Source organism: Xyrauchen texanus, chromosome 24, assembly GCF_025860055.1.
Source record: "Xyrauchen texanus isolate HMW12.3.18 chromosome 24, RBS_HiC_50CHRs, whole genome shotgun sequence".
NCBI classification, from domain to species: Eukaryota; Metazoa; Chordata; class Actinopteri; order Cypriniformes; family Catostomidae; genus Xyrauchen; species Xyrauchen texanus.
Genome location: NC_068299.1, coordinates 21470962 through 21491875, shown reverse-complemented (window position 1 = coordinate 21491875; position 20914 = coordinate 21470962). Strand labels below are relative to the sequence as shown.

Genomic DNA, 20914 nt, shown 5'->3' with positions numbered 1-20914 from the left:
CATCACAACAAGTTGTTTGGGAGGGTTTCTAGAAAAAAGCCTCTACTCTCATCCAACAACAAACTCAAGCGTCTCCAGTTTTCCAGACACTACTGGAACTTCAAATGCAACCGGGTTCTATGGTCAGATGAAACAAAAGCTTTTTGGCAGCAAACACCAGAGATGGGTTTGGTGTACACAGAAATGAATAAGTACCCAATGCCCATGGTTAAATGTGGTGCTGGATCTTTAATGTTGTGAGGTTGTTTTTCTGCCAGAGGTCCTGGACATCTTGTTCAGATACATGGCATCACGGACTCAATCAAATACCAACAGAAAAATAAAAATCTAAACCTAACTGCCTCTGCCAGACGGTTTACAATGGGCCCTGGTTGGATCTTCCAGCAGGACAATGATCCAAAACAAATATCAAAATCATCACAAAAATGGTACACTGAACACAAAATCAAGGTTCTGCCATGGCCATCCCAGTCCCCTGACCTGAATCCCATAGACAATTTGTGGGGTGATCTGAAGAGGAGAGTTCACCAACATGGACCTCTGAATTTGAAGATTTGTAGAGATTCTGTATGGCCGAATGGTCTCAGATCCCTTGCCAGGTGTTCTCCAACCTCATTAGGCATTTACTCAGAGCCGTTTGATCTAGACAAAAAGAGTCTGAAAATGTTTTGAATAAAAGGGTGCCAATAACGATGGCCAATACATTTAGGAGAAAATTAAATATATATTTAATAATTAGATATTTCCATTTTTCAATTGTTTTACTTCAATTAAAGGTTAAAGATCAAAAGGATAAACAATGCAGATTTCTTTTCACAGTCTTTGTGCGTATTTACCAATGTTTTTGGCCACCACTGTAGATAAACCTGTTTGGGGCAAAAACAAATTGTTATGATGTTATGAATTGTTATGATTGTCATTAAGACAATGAATTCAATGACAGTATATGGTGGTTAGACAATATATAGATAAAACACCATAGGGGGGCGCAATTGATTTTACAGCAATGAAACATTGTTAATGGGACATACCCCAGAGATGAGGTAAAAAAGAATCTGATTTGAAGTCATTTACACAAGTCTCAGGAGCAGACACCTTGTGGCTTCCAAGCAATAATGCTCACATTCAGCTTCCTTGAGGTAAAGTTTGAATCTTTATTTACTGAATTAAAAAAATGTAATAAAATGTGGTTGGTTTTAAAACCAGTTGTTCAAATTTCGTCTGTGTTTTTGTAAATGTGTAAATAAAAAGAAAATTACCTGAAATTCCAGAACAAACAGTGAAATAGCAGCTTTCCCTCAAAACTTAATTTCATATAAACTTCAGATTTTGTTTCACAGATGAAGCATTGGTATGGATGGGGACATGAATAATGATCTATAAATTGTAATATAAAGTATTTATCTAAATTGGTCAGTCAGGAATATTTGGCCTGTGTGATATTAGGATACATCCAACATTTTACCACTTTGTTCAGGTCTACTTACTGTGTATCTATCACCTTGCAAATAATCCTCAGTCAGTACATACCTTGACTTTAGATAGAAAAAGGAATTTATTGCACAAACAAATATCATACAGGAGTTAAATAATGAACAATGCAACAATGTTTGGTCAACCCAAAGGAAACCACAGAACACAAAATCAGTTGTTCATCAAAATATTTTTATGGTTTTCTCCTATAGGTTTTCCAGGAACATCTATTTATACAGTGCAACTATGAATTTATACAAAATCAATGGATGCTAGGCCTCAGTTAACAAATAAGGCATGCATTCATCATAATCTCTGAGCCACTACACAGATTCACTCACATTAACTACATACGATCACTCACAAATAACCAGCCAGGGCACACAGAAAGACATTTACTGGCTATTGGTACCGCTGTTTACAAAGCTGATAACCTGCATACATACACAGCAAAAAGCTGACAAAAGCAATATACATGGTACAATCTGCTAAAGCCTTCAGGTAAGGGTACAACTATTTCAGAGAGGGTGTATAAGCAAAGGCATATGGTTCCCTTTCTTTGTTCATTTGTGTGCCCATTATAAGAGGGTATCCCAGAATTAGACAAAAAGATGCTGATAGCGTGGAAGAAAGAAACAGGAAGGCAGCTGCGACTGTGAGACTGAAGTTGCATGTCTTCCCCACTTTGACCATGACAATATCACGGGGAGACTGTTATGGTTAGCGTACATTGTGCATTTCTCAATATTGACACCACAAACTGTCATATACCTTCAAATGACGATACACAAAATTTTGTAATTAGCTTGGCATAATCTCAACAAAATACTTAATTTCGCTCAAGTATACACTCTTGCCACTTCTAGTATGTTACAATGAACCTATCAAATACAAAAATAAAATAAATAATATCTTCATAATATTGGTGTATCTTAACTTATGGTAATATCTTAACTTTTAATGATTGTAATGTGTTTACATTTCTTCCCTTTTCCCAATATACATCCATAAATACTTTAACAGCAGTTGAACATCTTAAAGAACATCTTTATTTAGTTTGGGTGGACAGAAATTGACCAACCCCTAGTAACACACTTAGACGTACACAGAGAAAGGTGAACAGTAACGAGAACATTGAAAAGGAGTGAAATACAAAGCAAGAAGGGGTCAAATAACAGCTCTGAGCATGAGCAAATGGATGTGCTGGATTCAATGGAAGAGAGCAAAGTCACAGCTGCATGGGGACATTGATTGGCTCTCAAAGAGCCACAGAAAGGGCTAAGGGCTTGTTCTGATGAGAGTTCAGCCCATTTGTTCTTGCTGACGCAGACGACACCCAACAGCGGTGATCAAGGCAGCGCCTTTCCCGCTTCCGTCTTCTGAGAGAAGGAAGTTTACGTTGCAGTTGGGGGCGAGCTCCTTCACAGTCTGATGCATAATCCGTGAGAAACTGAGAGGAGGGAGTCAGCAGTTAAATAATTCATTTCAGACCAATTAAAAAATATTACTAGAAGAATATACAGAATACCTACAGTGGTACCAATTTCCCAAATACACTTAAGACACACTTACAGTTTGTATGAATGGCATTGCATTACATTTGCAAAAAATATATATATATACTATAAAATTTATATATAAAATTTATCTTCACTAAACCGCTTTGCAATTACTTTTAACTAACTGGTGTAAAGGTGATTTTTAGTGGATGGATGTATGAAGTGAATTCCAATCAAATTCACACTCAAATCAAATTCACACCAAATAATGGGCCACTGTCAGTTGATTTGTATCTATTTAAGAAAAATATTGGATGTAAATAAATCACAACAGCACAAATACATGTGGGTGTATGAATATGAATTATACTTGTAAATATATCCTTTCTGCAAACACTTACTGTGGATGGAGTTTATAAAGAGTGCCATCCACCCCAACAGTGATGTCCAGGTGGTCCAGGCCACGGTTCTCTCTAATTTTGTCCACAACAGCAGCCATTCCTGCTCCACAGAGCTGGGCAGCCCTGTGGGAAACTGCTCCACACACTTCTTTCACGATAATACTGTCATCACATGTGCTGTCCATGCCCAGATGCTGCAGAATGGATCTCACTTGCAGTAGCGCCAATCGGTCACTAGAGGGAAGATCAACAGGTTTAGCCTTAAAGGTATAGATCACCCAAAAATTTTAATTCTCATCATTTACTCACCCTAATGCTATCCCAGATGGGTATGACTTTCGTTCGTCTGCTGAACACAAACAAAGATTTTAGGAGAATATCTCAGCTCTGTAGGTCATGGATTTAATTTGTTTGGTTGATTATGTTCATGCTGACTTGATCTACTTTTTGGAGCTTCAAAGGGCTGGCCACTATTCACTTGCATTGTATGGACCTACAGGGCTGAAATATTCTCCTAAAAATCTTTGTTTGTGTTCTGTAGAAGAAAGAAAGCCATACTCATCTGGGATGGCATGAGGGTGAGTAAATGATGAGAGAATTTTTTTTTTTTTTTGGGATTTCAGTATTTTAAAATGTGCATTACTGGTACTGAGAAAAACATCTTTGTTTAATGGAAATGTCTGGTTTTCATGATGAAATGTGATAATCAAATATTAGAAATTGCTGCAGTACCTCTCAATTTGGGAAAGGAACTTAGTTTCGAAGATACCCCTGGTCTTCAGTGTCTCGGAGATCTGTCCTCTGAAGAGGAAACCACGCTTGGTCAAGTCAATCAAGATGTTGCGTACAATTTCACCCAGGTACATACCACTGCACATCTTCTCATATCTAAAAGTGCAAACAAACATACAAACAAAATAACATTTAAATCTCAAATGCAAAACATTTCAGTTATATGGAAAACATGATTTTGCCATTTTCAACTAAATAATCTATCTATCTATCTATCTATTCACACACACACACACTGGCGGACGAAAGTTTGGAATAATGTACAGATATTGCTCTAATGTAAAGAAATTGGTCATTTTATTCACCAAGTGGCATTCAACTGATCACAATATATAGTCAGGACATTCATAACATGAACAATTACTATTAAAATTTGAAAGTTAAACTACTTCAAAGATTTCTCATCATAAAATCCTGCAGCAATGACAGCTTTGCAGATCCTTGGCATTCTAGCTGTCAGTTTGTCCAGATACTCATGTGACATTTCACTGCATGCTTCCTGTTGCACTTGCCATAGATGTGGCTGGCTTGTTGGGCACTTCTCACGTACCTTACAGTTTAGCTGATCCCACAAAATCTCAATGGGGTCAAGATCCATATGGCAGGGCGGAGAGCAGGCCCGGGTCGTAATTCCTCACACCCGGCCTAATCAGGCTTATCAAGCCTTACACCTTTGTGTGTGTGTTTGTCTTATTGTTCAGTTTTTCATTAAACTATTATTTATAATGTCAAGCCGGTTCTCGCCGCCTCCTTTCCCTGTAACCCCTTTACATTGGTGCCGAAACCCGGGAAAGAGGAGGGATGCGCCGTAGTAGAGTCCTCGCCACTACCATCCACTCCAACGGAGCAGCCGCGGCCATCTGCTAGGGGACGGAGGAGCCCGGCCGCCTGAGAGCGGACGAACAGCCACTATCAGGGGCGGAGGGAGACAAACTAAATGCGGCGGGGTCGTGATGACCGCCGACCACGAACAGGGAGGGGCTCCCGGCCAAACGCCTGGAGTGGGAGTACCGCTGCCAGGGGCAGGAGAGAACCCTTCTGTTACGCAAGAATGTGGCGGTGCGTTCTGTCCGCCAGGGGCCAGAGGACTGCCTCCGATCCACCCGGGGAGGCGCGGCTGTCGTCCATTGGAGGTTTGAGGAGTGGCCGAGGACCAAGCTATGGCATAGTAAGTGTTTTTTACTCTCTCTCTCTCTCTCTCTCTCTCTCTCTCTCTCTCTCTCCTACTGCCGCTCCGTGTTGGCCTTCCCCTCTCTTTTAAAAAATTTTTGTTAATTTGGCACAATCGCCGTTACGGTGTGTAGGTGCCACATTTTTTATTTGTTTCCCTACGCTTGTCCACTCCCTCATCCAGGTAGGCGGGGATGACCTGCCGGCAGATGGGGCAGAAGGCACGCCCCTCCCCAGGGAAAGAGGGGGGAGGGGGCTCCCCGGCCTGAGAGAATGCGGGAGGAATGTGGCAGGGTGGAGGGCGGGCCGGGTCATGATTCCACACACCCAGCAATTAATCAGGCTAATCAAGTCTCAGAGAGGGATAAAGGCTGACTGGAGACTGAAGTGGGACAGAGAGAGAGAGAGAGAGATTTAAGGACAGCTGTCTGACACCTTTGTGTGTGTGTTAGATCTCTTCAGAAGACATGGATTACACCATCATATGAATGACTTAATGCTGCCTTTATTTGCTTACAGAGCTTCAAAATTTTGGTACCCATTTCCCTTGCATTGTACTGACATATGGAGCTGAAATTCTTAAAAAAATATTCATACAGTCATATGTGATGGCATGAGGTTGAGTAAATGATGAGAGAATTCACATTTTAGGGAGAACTATTTCTTTAAAATTTCTTAATCATCCATTTTGTTCATCCATTCATTTATTTGCACCGATTTATTTTCAATCACACCTTTAACTGGTTAAAAAAAGTGCTCACTTCTGTTTGCCGGCATTGAGAGAAAGATCATCCACATTATTGTCATACTGAGTCCTAATGTCATCCAGGCAGCCATTGTCCCCAAACGCTCCCCACTCCATATTCACACACATCCTGCCCTCCTCTCCATCCACTGTCTCTATGTTTCGCAACTCCTCCATGTAGCAGGCATTGCTGCCCGTTCCTAAAACCACACACACAAAGTTAAAGTTGTTTAAAAGACATCACTGTTTATTCACTGAAATTGACAGTTTAATCACTCCTAGCTATAATTGTGTTTTCTACTTGATACAAATCTTTAAAAAATACAGGTTCAATTTTATCATAAGCGCTTGTTATGAATATTGCTAGTGTGTTTTAAAATTATTGATTAAGTTTGTTAGTGAATGATATGATGGAAAAATATGAATTTACCTGCGATAAGCCCAACCTCACACGTGGGTTCCTCATATGCACAGGTCATCATTGTACCCACTGTGTCATTCACTATAGCTACAACATCCAAGTCAAACTCCTGTGAACCGTAAAGCATACACAAAATGAATTAGAATTAATACACATATACACACACATGCACACAACCTGTAATGCACAGGCAAAGTAACAAAGATTGAGTCAAGATTTAAAAATCAATCAAATAATTTATGGTCATGTCACTTGTGTGGCAGTATACTATAACTCACCTCTCTCCTTTTGATGCCCTCTCTCAGGAGGCTGACAACATCTTCCCCTTCACAGTCTGTGGCTTTGAAGCCCTTTGTCCAATTTACCAATATTCCCTGCAATTAGCACAGCAGGAAAATATCATCAGGATTTAATTCAATAGATGTGCACATGCAAAATAGAAAAAAAGTCAAAAGGCATCTCACCGCATCCAGACTAGTTTGCCTGCAGGGGAAGGAGAAAGTAAAGCCCAGAGGCAGGCGAGCATTCTTCATTCCCATGTAGTCCAGGAAGTCAGATATGCAGGCCACAATGTGATCAAAGAGCTGCAGGTGTTTGTGGAGATGTATTTTTAATAATTTAATGTTGAAATATTGCATATGCTGTTATTCAATTCAAGATATGAATTAGCATTAAGCATTAAAAATCATTAAATGTCATTAACTATTATTAAACAGCAAATCAAATACCATAAAAATATATTTAGGATTTCTATATCTGTATGTAGTGTAGTTCAGCGCCTATGCAACATTAAAAAGATACATTTTTCGTAACGCAAATCTTCTAACTAGGTTTAATTATGCAATAGTGATTATGAACCTCCTCTCCAGTTCCTTGCATTGCTTCTGCTGGAATGGCGTAGATTTTATTATGCATCTCCACAGTTCGTTTCTTGCCACTGCGAATCTTTACCAACAGCACCCTGAAGTTTGTACCTCCAAGATCCAAAGCCAAGAAGTCCCCATTTTCTGTATAACAGAGAATATACAGAAACTTAGTCTTGACATAAATAAAGGACAATAACTAAATGATGCATACACAAAGAGAAAAGAATTGCAACTATGAAGGAAATGATGGAAGATCAAAGATGGACAAGAATCAGAAATAGTCCCACAGATGACAGAATAAAGTCATAGTGGCTTAATATACTTTAAAAAACATCTTGTGCTTAGAGCTTTCTTTTCATTTTTTACTGTCTGACAGTTGTGAATTCTCTGCACATTTGCTGATCAATGGCAAAATCCATCTGAATGTGAGAACTAAAATGTTATTGCATTAGCTTGTTAAATTCTTAGTTGGGCTTCAGTTTGAAAGCCTTTAGTTAAAATCACCATTAGGGATACAATACAACATCATGTGCCTGTATTGAATAAGTTTAGGATTATATTTTGATGCAACTCAACGGTCAGGGATAAAGATAATTTAATTTGCTTATAACAGGGGAACACTGAGTCAGATGACTTTGAAATATAATGGATTTATTATTTAGCTGAATGCAATTATTCTGTGGCCACACATGACATGGCATTTTCTTAGTAAGAGGGGAAAAGTCAGATCATATCAGGAGAATCATTGCATCTGTAGGATTACCGTGGCCTATTTGGCCATTTTTAGGAAAATGCATGAAGTCAACTCAATTTAAAGGTGATTTGTTTCATTTTTGCACCACCAGCATCACCATCTGGGAATTGCAAATTATTTTTTTTTAAATTTGAAAAACTGTTTGGCCAAACACTCCTCTCATATTCGATTGATCAAAAAACAGACAATCCCACCATTGGTTGAGCCAATGTTGCAATTACAATCCATCGATCTGGAACGATGCATCGATCCAATAACCAACGATCCAATGTTATCGATACAATGCGTAAATATTGATATAGACATTTCTGTTAAGATTCACCTTTATTTAAATTCTCTCACATCAGCCAGTTCCGTATGCATTTCCGTCAAGCGATGAAGCAACCTTATTACATTCATTTAACTTTAAGAGCACTGAATCCACTTTTCATGTGAGACAAGTGGTCTGTGAAGATAAATTGCGCTCTGTTATCCATGCGAGCACATTAACCTGGTGCTTCTTAAAATGTGAGGTCTCCTTGCGCATGTGTCCCATTTGAATTTTACATGGGAATTTGCCATTTAAAAGTTCCATGGAGCAGTTCAACCATCATGTGAAACATCTCGACAATGCTGACATTCTGAACAGCACTAATGAGGGAAAGAGAAACATCTGCCCAGTACTAGCATCAGTTAAAAGTCAAAAGACTTTACACATCTACACCCTCACTAACATTTATCTTAGTTAACTGTAACAGATTTTACTTATATATATATTTTTTTTTTCTTCTCTTTTCTCCCCAATTTTCCATGCTTAATTCCCAATGCACTAAGTCCTTGTGGTGGCGTAGTGACTAGCCTCAATATGGGTGGCGGACGGAGGACGAATCTCAGTTGCCTCTGTGTCTGAGACAGTCAATCCGCACATCTTATTAAGTGGCTTGTTGAGCGTTACTGTGGAGACCTAGTGCATGTGGAGGCTCGCGTTATTCTCTGTGGTATCCACACACAACTCACTACGTGCCCAACCGAGAGCGAGAACCACATTAAAGCGACCATGAGGAGGTTACCCCAACATGACTCTACCCACCCTAGCAACTGGGCCAAATGGTTGCTTAGGAAGCCTGACTGGAGTCACTCAGCATGCCCTGGATTCGAACTTGTGACTTTAGGTGTGGTAGTCAACATCTTTACTTGCTCAGCTACCCAGGCCCCCCCGTAACAGAATTTTTCATTACAACTGGGGAAGTTGTAGCCAAGAAATACGCGGATGGCACGGATAGTTGGAAACAAGACGTATGTAAGTATTTTGAATGGACTAAACTGAAAAATAAGTTGTAATCAAACGATTGATGATCACTTTTTGTGATGTTATTTTTTATATTATTATCTGTGTAATTGTTATCAACATCTGAATTACCTTATTTTGCTAGGATGTCCAAATGTGGATCCTAAATTTGCACTTTTCAGAGAGCTTCATCAAATATTCAAATTATATTTTGGTTCCATTTGAGGGCAAAAAAAATGATAAAAAAGGCACATAATATTAGAATATCGATCGCAGGGCCCTGAATCGAATCAAACCAAAATCGTGGCAGACTTTAAAGTATCTGCGAATATATGATCGCAGGCCAGGAGAATCGATATAAGATCATATCATGAATGAAACATCCGATTTACACCCCTATTAATTACTCACTTCACCTTTAAAGAGGATGTTCCATTATTAATTTGATAATCATAGATCTTATACCTGACCCATCCGGTGTACTCCGCACATAGGTTGGCAGCATCTTGACTGTGGCTGAGCTTTGGGTTTTCTTGCTCAATCCATTTTGGATCTCAATTGTCATCCTCTTCTTCACCTCCAGCAGTTGGTCTTTGGTCAGCCTGAACTCTGCAAGCGTCTCAGCAATCTGACGGGTCTGATCGGCCAAGCGGTAAGCCCAGGCTGTTACCATTGCAGCACCTTTGCCACTTCCACTCTCAGAGAGCAAGAAGCGGACGTCAGATTCCGGCACTAGACGGCGCACAGTCTTGTGCAATCGGCGAGCATACCTATGACACACAGAAGGATGTAGATCACAATGAGAGATTTAAAACTGAAAAGAACCACTCAAATAAAGGATAATGTTGTAGAGGCAGCCAGCCATTCAGTCTGACTGAACATTATTCTGCTTTTACATAGCTTACTACTTACCAAATAAATGAATTTATAGATATGAAATTGACGTGAGAAGAAAGATTGGTTGTCTGGAACAAGTCAAATGTGCAGTTAATTGGTCATTGGAAAAAAAACTTTTACTGCAGAATGCCACAACTGCCCAATCAAAATAGTTTATTTTAAAGAAATAATAATAATAGGAGAACAGTGATGTTAAGCAAAGTGATGTTTGAACAACTTAAAGTTTTAAGACATTTGAATAAAAGATCCTTTTTAGTGATAGCCTAGGTTGACCATTACTGTTCAAGGAAGCTGAATGGCAATGTTTTTGAATAACACACTGTCCTGTAGTCATATCTCACTTGCCTACATATCTCTCTCAAGTTCATAGAGTATAGAGAGCTGCTATCTCTTTCAAAGGTTCTATTTAAAGACCCACTGTCTATTCGCACTGTGAGTTGTTGTGAAAAGATGAACGAGGTGACATTAATGGCATTGAAGTTCATCTGATATCAACTGCAATTTAAATATCTGCTTCTTTAACCGTAGTAGTGTGCAGTGTGAACACTAATAAGGTTAATGAGTATGTCCATAATGTCAAAAAAATGGAGGCACAGCTGCTTCTATGGAAACATACACAATGTATATTAATAGACCTTGTCTTTGTTAGAAGAGCTCATAAGGGGGTTCAGAACTCCCTTTAAGGGGTTTGAGAGTGTCAAATGCACCAGCAGTTTTATTCACAATTTATTCTCTGTGAGTGCTTACTATGCATAATGGCTATATATTATGAGTTAATAAGGCTAAAACACCTGTTACATTAAGCAATGCAGTTTGAATGAAAATTAATGATATTAAAATCATATTCTTCTTGTGTTGCTTCTACATTCTGATCATCAAGAAAAATCACAAATGAGTCAGATTTTTCTCCTGAGAAATAGACCCTAGTACAAAAATTCTGGCTTTTCAGAAGAGATCTCAACAATGTCTCAAACTGTAATCAGATTTGCAAAACAACCATAAGTCTGTAATTAAATGTCCAGATTTTGATATTAATTTTCCTAAACAAAAATATCTGGCCTATATCATCCACATTAACTTTATAGCAGAATACGCTTAATGTATGTCAACTTATTTCTCCTGTAAAGAGTTTTAGGAAAAAACATCTCAGACAAAATTGACATCTAAAATGTTCCTCTGGCTTCAAGACATCAGCGGATCAGGTTGTAGTCTAATTTGAACCTGCTGATCTGATTGTAATACTCACTGTGGGTGCATCTTGTAGAGGGAGCCATCAATGCCCACTGTGGTGCGGAGTCGAGGGGCATTCTTATTGTCCTTCAGGCGTGTGAGGATTGCACCCAGAGTGGCAGCAATTAGATTAGCAGAGCGAAAAGAAACAATAGCACAAACGTGTTGCACAGCAATGCAGTCATCTTCAGATGGCTCTACACCCAACCGGGTCAGAATCTCTTCGGCTTTGGTCAGTCCCTCTTTGCTCCTGGAGAAACAGTGGTAGATCTGTGAGGTTAGGTGCATGATTTGTGGTCAAAAAGGACTATTTGTTTTGGCTTTCATGTTTTGCTTCAATATATGTACAAAATAATCTGTAACTATGTTTTGTGTCATCAATATGTGCAGTAGTCTGAGTCCACTTGCAAAAAATATATATATTTGAAATCCCACATTTTCCTTTGAACACTATATTTATTATGTCTGAATAATTTTTTAATTGGATAAATGTTATTTACATTTTATTTCCATTCTGATGGATTTGATGACTCACTTCTCAATTGCAGAAACATGCTTGGTTTCAATTTTTCCTTTTGTGAGCAGCTCTGGAGTGATGCGCCCCTCAAACAGCAGCCCTTCTTTAGCCATCTTCACCAGGATCAGTCTCACCAGCTCACCCATGTACATCCCACTGACCATCTTCTCAAACCTGAGAACAGACAACATTCACCTTGACCAAACTTGATTTAAAGGGCTGACAACTAACAAGCTTTACTTGTGCAGAGGAAGACTAGAATTCCAAACTAAGCAATCCATGTAAACAAGTCTTTTTTCAGTTGCTTACAATTGCTTTCCTGGGTTGAGGGACCCACGGTCGATCTCCCTGTCAAACTCAGTTCGGATATCCTCCAATGTGCCATCATCTCCAAAAGCCCCCCATTCTGTATTGATGCACATCCTGCCTTCATCTCCCTCCACCTGGTCGATGTGTCTCAGCTCCTCCATGTAACATGCATTAGTACCTGTACCTGTAGGACAACAGGAACATCACAGATGTTAAAGAATCCAGAATCTTTGATTAAGAATATTTTTAACATCAAGTATATTAGTGGTATTTGCTTTCCACAAGTACATTTAAGGAAATAATAATTACATTTCACAACATTACTGAGAGCAAAACGTTAATGTATATAATAATTCAAATGAGCATTACAGAGCTTTTACTAATTTATGGTCCAATTATGAATGCCTGGTCTCATTAACATGAGAAAAACTATTGTAAGAATGTGACATTTGGATTGTTTTTTTACCAATGATGATGCCAACTTCACATCGCTGATCATCGAAGCCACAGGTCATCATAGTTCCAACAGTGTCATTGACAACAGCCATGATATCTGCATCATAGTCCTGATTGTGAATTTTACCAGTTAATCTCATTCTGGTATTTAAGCAGAGTATTGATTTAATTGTAGGCTAAAAATCAAGGATTATGGAGAAAATAAAGCTCACCCCACGCTTTTTGATGGCTTTATTTAGAAGCTTTACTACATCCATTCCCTCAACCCCATTGGCTTTGAAGCGCTTGGTCCAAGTCAGCAAAACAGCCTGCAAAAATACAACAGGTATAAATATGTTATTGTCATGAGAATGCATGCAGAATTTAATACAAAAATTAATTGGATCTATATTACACAGCAATAAAACTATACCAATGCAGTATAGACTTTAATGCTCTATTACCTCATCCAGTTTACGATGAGCACAAGGGAATGAGAATGTGAACCCCACAGGAAGCTTTTTGTCTTTAATTTTTTGTTTCTCCATGAAGTCTCCAAGGCATTCTGCAACATGGTCAAACAGCTGCAAAAAATAATAAGCAGGTGCAAAATAGAGACAAGGAAGGTTAAGGAAGGGACCTCTGATGATCAAAACACCTCATTTAAGTTATCTAAATTGCAATAAAGATTATAACACACACAAAATTGTTGATCGTAAGATTTTAATCTCACACAAAAAATAATAATTAAAAGAAAATGCTCAGCTGCTCAGAACACTGACTGGTTTGTAGTTAAATGTTTATTTATATACATTATTCTAGATACTTTGGGGTTCAAAAGAAACATTATTCATATCAGTTCACATCATACCATTTCATTGTTTAAAATAAATCCTATAAATTTGTTTATTTCCAGAATTCAGTTAATTTTGAAATTCCAGTTTTTAATGTGGTCTTTTGAACCCCAATGTACAGTATATTCTCAACATTTGCAATCGAACCCAAAAATTGGTTTGCTGATGCTGTTGTTAAGGATGTGTACCCGTGATCCGTTGCCATGGATGATGTCCTCTGGAGTCTCGTATATCTGACTCTCCATCTGCACTGTCTGTTTCTTCTCGTGTGACACTTTTACCCGGAGAATACGGAAATTTGAGCCCCCCAGATCCAGGGCAATGAAATCTCCCTTCTCTGAAAAGAAAATTCAAAAATCATCAACATTACAAGTTTTGTTTTCTACACTATGAGTAACCATAGAATGTTAATGATGAAATTCAAAATTTGACATGAAAGGAATACAGAAGTTCACCACAAATATAATTTTTGTCAAGTTATGTTTATTTGTATAGCACGTTTCACAACACACATCCTTTCAAAGCAGATTTACAGAAAATGATGCTGTAACAAAAATCGATGCTATTAAAGTCATTTTGTGTTTATAATAAATAATGATATTAAAAACCACACCTTAAAATTATAGTCTTTAGGCCCCTAATGAGCACGCCAAAAGCGACTAGATTTAGACATTTTTGTTCTGTATAAAATTGAAAGTCATATGCCATTTTCAATCAATGTAAATAGAAACTTCCAGTGTTTGTATTACACCATGACCAAGTCATGATTATACAGTGTACTATTCCATAATGGCGAGACTGTGAGACAAAATGTATTTTGGTCGTGACCAAGGGGGCTTTATCAGGAATGCTTTATTGAGCTGAGCACAGACAGCAAGAAAACCCAATTAGCCATGAATACTTGCCGATAGATTCTTAAGTAAATATTTCTAATAAAACAGTGATTTACAAGTCTGTTTGTGCCTTAGATTAAACAGAGAAAGAGTAATGGCAGGAGTCAGCATGTTTGCATTAAGTCTAAATATTCTCTATAACCATCTCTTTTGGCTCTCAGGGTACCGCGACGTGTCATATTGTCGATATTATTTGCAGTTCTTGTTGCCTAGCAACAACAAAAATCAAATGCATGTCTTTTTTCCATGCCTCCTGTTTCTTGGTTGGACATAAGGTGTCTGAGAGAATAACGATTTTAAAATCAATTTCAGGAGATCAATTATGAGACGTTACCTTATAGCAGTTCCAGATTACTACAGTAAAATGTTAATAATATTAAAGGAATACATACAGTATCAAAAGTGTCAAGAGAAGTGCTCTGTGAACATTTACAATTTGTATGGCAACTGATCTTTTGTAAACCTAATGTGTTGTTTTAACAACTGATAAAACCAAGCCTAGAAGAATTGTTAATTTACATAGCATATGGGCCAGACCAATTAATCTGCCGATATTTGGCAATTTTGAGATGCATCAGCCAATAACTGTAGTATTTAAACTGTTAATATTCAACAACTTCAAATGTATCTTATTTGCTATCATTTAGTTACTGCTTCTATCAGCAACACACTGTATCGCAATCAGCCAACCTGCTCTCTAGACATTGACATCGGCCATTAAACAACCTATACTAGCATAGATTTAATAGGATGCACACAGTAAAGTGCAATTTACAGCAAAATGTGACCTTTCCCATTTGCTCTATGAATGAAGTGTTAATAAAACAGTAGAATGTACACTAAAATATATAGAATTGCAATTGAAATTTAAATAAAATCAATCAAATACATGTGGGCAATCTCTGTTCTGGTGAATTTTTTCATATATAAAAAACAGACTTTAGTGCTGTACACACTAAGACATTTTATCAGTGGAATGCTTGAAGGTCAGAATCTATATATACATTTAAGAATTGCTTATATTGCAGTGTCCTATACCTTAGGACCAGGGAGCAGCACTCTTGACAGCTATACTTTTGATATATATATATATATATGCTACAGATTGTTTCTTGTCAATGTTTTTAAACAATTACTCTGTTGGTACAGGACAGCATTAACTGGAATGTAGCTGTCATGCAATAACACAAAGAATGTTAAAAAGGCACCTAATTGTCATCCTTGTGAGGACACACTCACAATCAGAGACAACTGCTTGTAGAAGGCAGTATGTAGGCATGCTAACAGAGTGCCCTGAAGTCAACTTTCACATACCAATCTGATAGAGGGATTACAGCTCATATAATCTGTGATGTAATCCTGTGCTACTGGTTGGAGGCTGCAGGGCATGTAGAAAGGAATAATCACATGTCAGTGCAGCTCAGAAAGTGTTGTGGTTCAGGGAAAATTGGTTCAATATTGTGACCGCTCAGTGCAACAGGGTTCACCCCATTCTGTGCTTTACAAAGATTATGGTAAAGTTTGCATGGTAAATGCATTAAGGGGTGGGCAATTTTCTTCCTAAATGCTAGTTAAGAAAATCTAACCTTTGACAACTCAGAATTGTGACGTTTCAAATATAATTTCTCTAATGACATCAGGGGCTTATGTACAGTATAATTACGATAAATATTTTAAGTAAAAAATTAGCCCTCATTGCCAGACATCCTGAGTGATGATGTTTGTTGTATGTACAGGGTACTAGATATGCATTTTAATATTGGAATTAACAAATAGTGTTATAAACAAGTAGGTCACTAACAAAAATGTTTGTGCTTTAGTAAGTCTACACCTGCAGCAATACTGGTTAAACTAGTTTTCTTAACAACTTTCTCAACAGCTTTTAATGAATACCTTCTGAGGTTCAACTTTACTCAAAATACACAACACAAACTTTTGTGATCACACTCAAAAACAATTTTTGATTGCAGTGCTCCTTTCCATTGAGGCTTTAATTCAACTGTGTGCATTTGACTTTTTCAATTCAAAACATATTTTGTTAATTCTTTTGTCAAAGCATTTAAAATAGGTACAATGAAGAAGGCTGATATTGGTTTTTGAGACTAGCTCTAAAGGACATAATTGCAGATTTTATGATTTGCTTGACACTACCTTGTGCCCAGGCCAATTCTTTTTCTGCTATACACTGCATATGCATATTTGAAAAGGAAAAATTGTACTCAAAAGAAACACAAATGGTATAAATGAATTAAACCCACATATTAAATTTACTTCAGAAGTAAGATTTTGGAATTATTTAAGGACTTTGAGGTACAATAGAAGTCAAATTTTTGTGTGTACATATAATTATACATGAAACAGATTTATTTATTTTTAAATAGCTTACCTGATCCATCAGGGATGGACCTTACAAAGGTGGGCAACATCTTGACGGTGGCTGTCGGGTTGGTGTCTCGGCACAGTCCATTCTCCATTTCCCTTCGGAAGCGGGACATGATGTCTCGCAGCGTCTCATCACAGAACCGCATGGAGTACAAGTATTTGTCAATCTATGCAAATGGTGGCACAATAAACAAATGGAGTCAAATCATTGGGAGCATTGTTAGAGCACATCTGTGTGTTATATTAAAAATAATTGCCATTGACTTTTTCCCCCTATCTTCCTATGTTCCCATGTGTTTGATAGTAATCAATAGCAATGAATACAGAATGTTATTGACTTATGCCAATGCATTTCGTGACACATTCTCCCAATACTGAGGTAAAAATGCAGGCTGTCTCTGGCACGGTCAGTCTGCCCTTGAAATATATAGTGAGTTAGCAACAATATGGGTATGTCACTGAAATGTGTAGACATACCAGAAATCTTTGGGAAATATTTATAAACACAGATGATATTTGTCAAGAAAAAGGCTAATGAAACGTTTCACTGAAGTCTAATGGAATGAGAGGGAATTAAAGCAGTAAATGCGAGCACCTGCTTTTGCGTCTGCAGACTCGTGATTAATAAGCACAGATTATGGGTTGGTCTCTGTATGTGATGCCATGGTAGAATAAATATTTACATAGCTGATACACAATATTGTTGATTAACTTCTTTACGTGCTTTACTTGGTGATGCTTTTCATTAGGATGAAAATATACAATATAAAGATTAATAATAAGCCTATGTGAGTATAGTAATAACACAAGGTACTTTCAAAGTTTTCTTTGGCCCATATAACTGTAGTTACTTATGAGGAATTTGGTTTGTTAAAAACAGCACTGTAAATAGTGATGTGGCTGACAAGCATAATTTTATTTTGTTTTTGTTTTATTTTAAAAATAAATGTTAATCAGACATAGTTGTTGTCTTCTAAACTGTAGAGAAATTGACATTTTTTAACCCATTACTGTTTACAAATACCAAACACGCAGTATTGTAACATTACCACAACAGGGTGTATTTAAATGTATATGTCTGCATAAAGATTCTCTGCATAAGATCAAACACTCTAATAAAACAGTCTGTCTCAAGCTCTTTCATTTGGTATGTTAAAATGAACTACTATGACTAGGGTGTGTAAGACAGGTTGTAACAAGCTCAAATAAATCCCAGCTTCCTGGTAAAAACAGTGGAAAAGCTGCCTAAATCCTGAATGGTGGCATTATCTTTTTATATGCTAAGAGCACTGGCATCGTTTGAAACTTTTCACAGTAATGTGAGATAACACTGAAAAGTAATAAGAAGAAAAAAGATTACAAAAAGTATTTTCATTTCTAAAGTTTAATTGCACTATGGAAGATGTTCACCTGCTGACGAAACATGTCTGTAATCACATTAGTAAAGAAAAGTTGTTACAGTCAAATTATACATAGGTCATCAGAGGTCATAAAATTCTTATCAGGCAAGAGCAGCACCCAGGTGTAAAGCTGTGTCACTGCATAGGATATGGTTTCATGTTGATTTGTCATGTTGTTACATGTTGTTACACAATGCAACTGTTGCCACTGACGTTGTGATAAGCCAAAATGTGCTTCTGTTGAAGTTAATAATGGAACCAATAAAATGTAATTTTATTGCACAAATATTGCTCAACTGAGGAAGTGTCACAGACTCTACTATTTACTATAGGAATCATAAATTGCTCAATGTGTTCCTCGTTTTCATTTTTAAGTCATTTAGGATGAAAGTGTCTGCTAATTGACAAAATTTAAAGATTTTGGAAGGCTACATCCAGTCCTCAGTGCATTGGCTGGATACATTTTCTATGTAGTAGCCTAGCATATATAAGAATTCACCACAAAATAAGGCAATTAAAATGGTAGAATTTCTACTTAACAAATGTAATAGTTTTTTTTTTTTTACAAAGAAGATTTCATATTCTCATATTAGAGTAGGCTTCTCTACTTCTCATTTTATTACATTAGTATTTATAAAATTTTTACATAACTCCTCAGTTCAGTTACTTCAGTTACAACTTTATATACTCAAGTTATGACACATTCATATCTAAAACTATAACTCACTTAAAGAGTTAACTTGTAAACAATACACAGCCTCAAACTGAGATTCCTAGACATGTGCATACATGTATTTCCTCTCTCTGTTTACATGTCTTTCCCTAACTCCACAATTACGTTCAAACAGTCAAAAATATCCCATAAAGGCATGCTGCCAGTCAACTGTTGTAACCAGAGACTCTTCCTGCGGGGGAGGGGCTTCAGATGATCATGGCCACCTTCCCCCACGCAGAGTCATAGTCTCCAGTGAGCAAAATGACTCTCCTCATGGCAACTCCCTGATGCCCCACATCCTGCTTTCAAGGACATTGCAGCACAAACTCGACACTCTACTGAGTAGGCCTGCGTGTTGTCACCCACAAGAATATACCTCATACAACCCTCATCACGTCGCATTGAGTGTGACGTAAGCCGCTGCAGCAGGAGGGAGACGTGAGACAGGGCACATCTCACGACTCTATGGCAGTACATGAGAACTGTTGTCATTCACCCCAATGATTAGAGTAAGAGTTGAAACGTATGTTTACCATAACTGCAATGGTTAACATAAATAATGGAAACTCACCTTTTTGACCTGGTCATCCTTTAGCTCAGTAAAGTAGTAGGCCAGAAGCTGTGCAGCTATCATCCTGCTTCTCTTCTTTGGTGAAAAAGCAACAGAAGGGAGAAGATTAACCTTACGATCCTTTCCAATAGGGTGAGAAAACAATCAGAGGCTCATAAGCAATGTGGGTCAGCTGTAAAAAGAGAAGCTGACATGTACAGATGTTCCTTTCCAGCAATATAGCAAGGTACTGGCTGTCTCTCCTTGGCCTAGGAAGTCAAGCTGCATATAATGCGCTTGCATGAGATGCAGAGGCTAGGATGGGGAACAGCTAAAGCCCTGCCTACTTACTCCTCTCCTATTGGCTGAGCTACATGGGCAGGCTTGTGAGGTAAAGCACAGCTGACAGGCACCCCTCCCTCTTCTTCTTCCTGCCTCTTTCTCTCTCCTCTATCCTTCAGATACCTCCTCCCCCTTCCATTTTATTCCTTGTCTTTCCTTTTCAGTCACCCTCTGCTCTTGTTTCTTTGCTCACAATCAACTGCTCTCTCATCTTTTTTGTCTTAAGACGAGAAGACTTGAGGACAAAAAGGAGCTTTACTTGGAGGGGCACGTAAAGCACGTCCCCACTGTGTCACATCCTCAAAGGGACACATAGCCTGAGGTCTTCAGCACTGGTGCAGGTTATGTAAAAATGCTGAGTAATTCTCCAGTCAAAGTCATAGCAACAGAGAGCCATGTATTTCACAATTTCCTGCTTGCGCTCTTAACAGTTCAGTGACAGCATAGGTATTTAAAGAAGCCTATTCGTACGAAGCAGGACAAAATAAGGAGATACCAAGGGTTGTGATGTAATTTCAGGGGTAGTTTTGCAGGGAGACAAAAAGTGACATTGGGGGGGTCAAACAGGACCGAAATGTATGAACAGGATGTATTCCTTCTTTTACAGTATGTCACTATGCAATGCAATTGCCACTGAAACCATTAAAACACTCTTTACAATGGTCATTACAACATCTGAGGTTCTAAAAATACTGTGGCAATAAATTCTCCAACTTGGTTTGCGAAATTCTTGCTATTACCTGCAAATAAATTCTCCAACTTGGTTTGCTAAATTCTTGCTATTACCTGCACATTTTCTTCTGAAAACATTTTCAGTGAAATTTTCTCACTCTCATATGTACAACTTTCTTTCTTCCTTGGAACACAAAAGAAGATATTAGCTAGAATGTTAGCCTAATAATGTTTACATTAAACATTAAACAGCTATACAATACCAAAATTATTCAAAAATCATTTGTACAATTTATTATTTTCTGAACACCTTCAACGCAGAAGAAAGTA

The 20914-nt window shown here is 37.9% G+C and overlaps 2 protein-coding genes across 2 annotated transcripts in view; both read right to left on the bottom strand.

Moving 5' to 3' along the window:
* The window catches only part of LOC127617436 (uncharacterized), a 121883-nt gene that overhangs the window by 87151 nt on the left and 13818 nt on the right, over positions 1-20914 (bottom strand). The window lies entirely within an intron of this gene.
* On the bottom strand, positions 1537-19868 carry LOC127617431 (hexokinase-1-like). Its single transcript, XM_052089395.1, has 18 exons — positions 19592-19868; positions 16910-17072; positions 13819-13967; positions 13241-13360; positions 13010-13105; positions 12808-12907; positions 12342-12525; positions 12051-12206; positions 11532-11765; positions 9854-10158; positions 7360-7508; positions 6966-7085; positions 6780-6875; positions 6511-6610; positions 6097-6280; positions 4106-4261; positions 3374-3607; positions 1537-2923 (listed from the first exon to the last, which is right to left on the bottom strand). The coding sequence occupies exons 1-18, from the start codon at positions 19652-19654 to the stop codon at positions 2776-2778; spliced, it is 2757 nt and encodes a 918-aa protein (XP_051945355.1). The 5' UTR covers positions 19655-19868; the 3' UTR covers positions 1537-2775.

Bases quoted from the DNA above. Each gene is read 5' to 3' on its own strand.
- LOC127617431 (XM_052089395.1), bottom strand. From the start codon at position 19,654: ATGATAGCTGCACAGCTTCTGGCCTACTACTTTACTGAGCTAAAGGAT. The intron at 12,908-13,009 runs GTGAGCTTTATT...ATTCACAATCAG, and splicing joins AAGCCATCAAAAAGCGTGGG to GACTATGATGCAGATATCAT. The intron at 7,509-9,853 runs GTATAAGATCTA...TCTGTTATACAG, and splicing joins GAGTACACCGGATGGGTCAG to AAAATGGGGACTTCTTGGCT.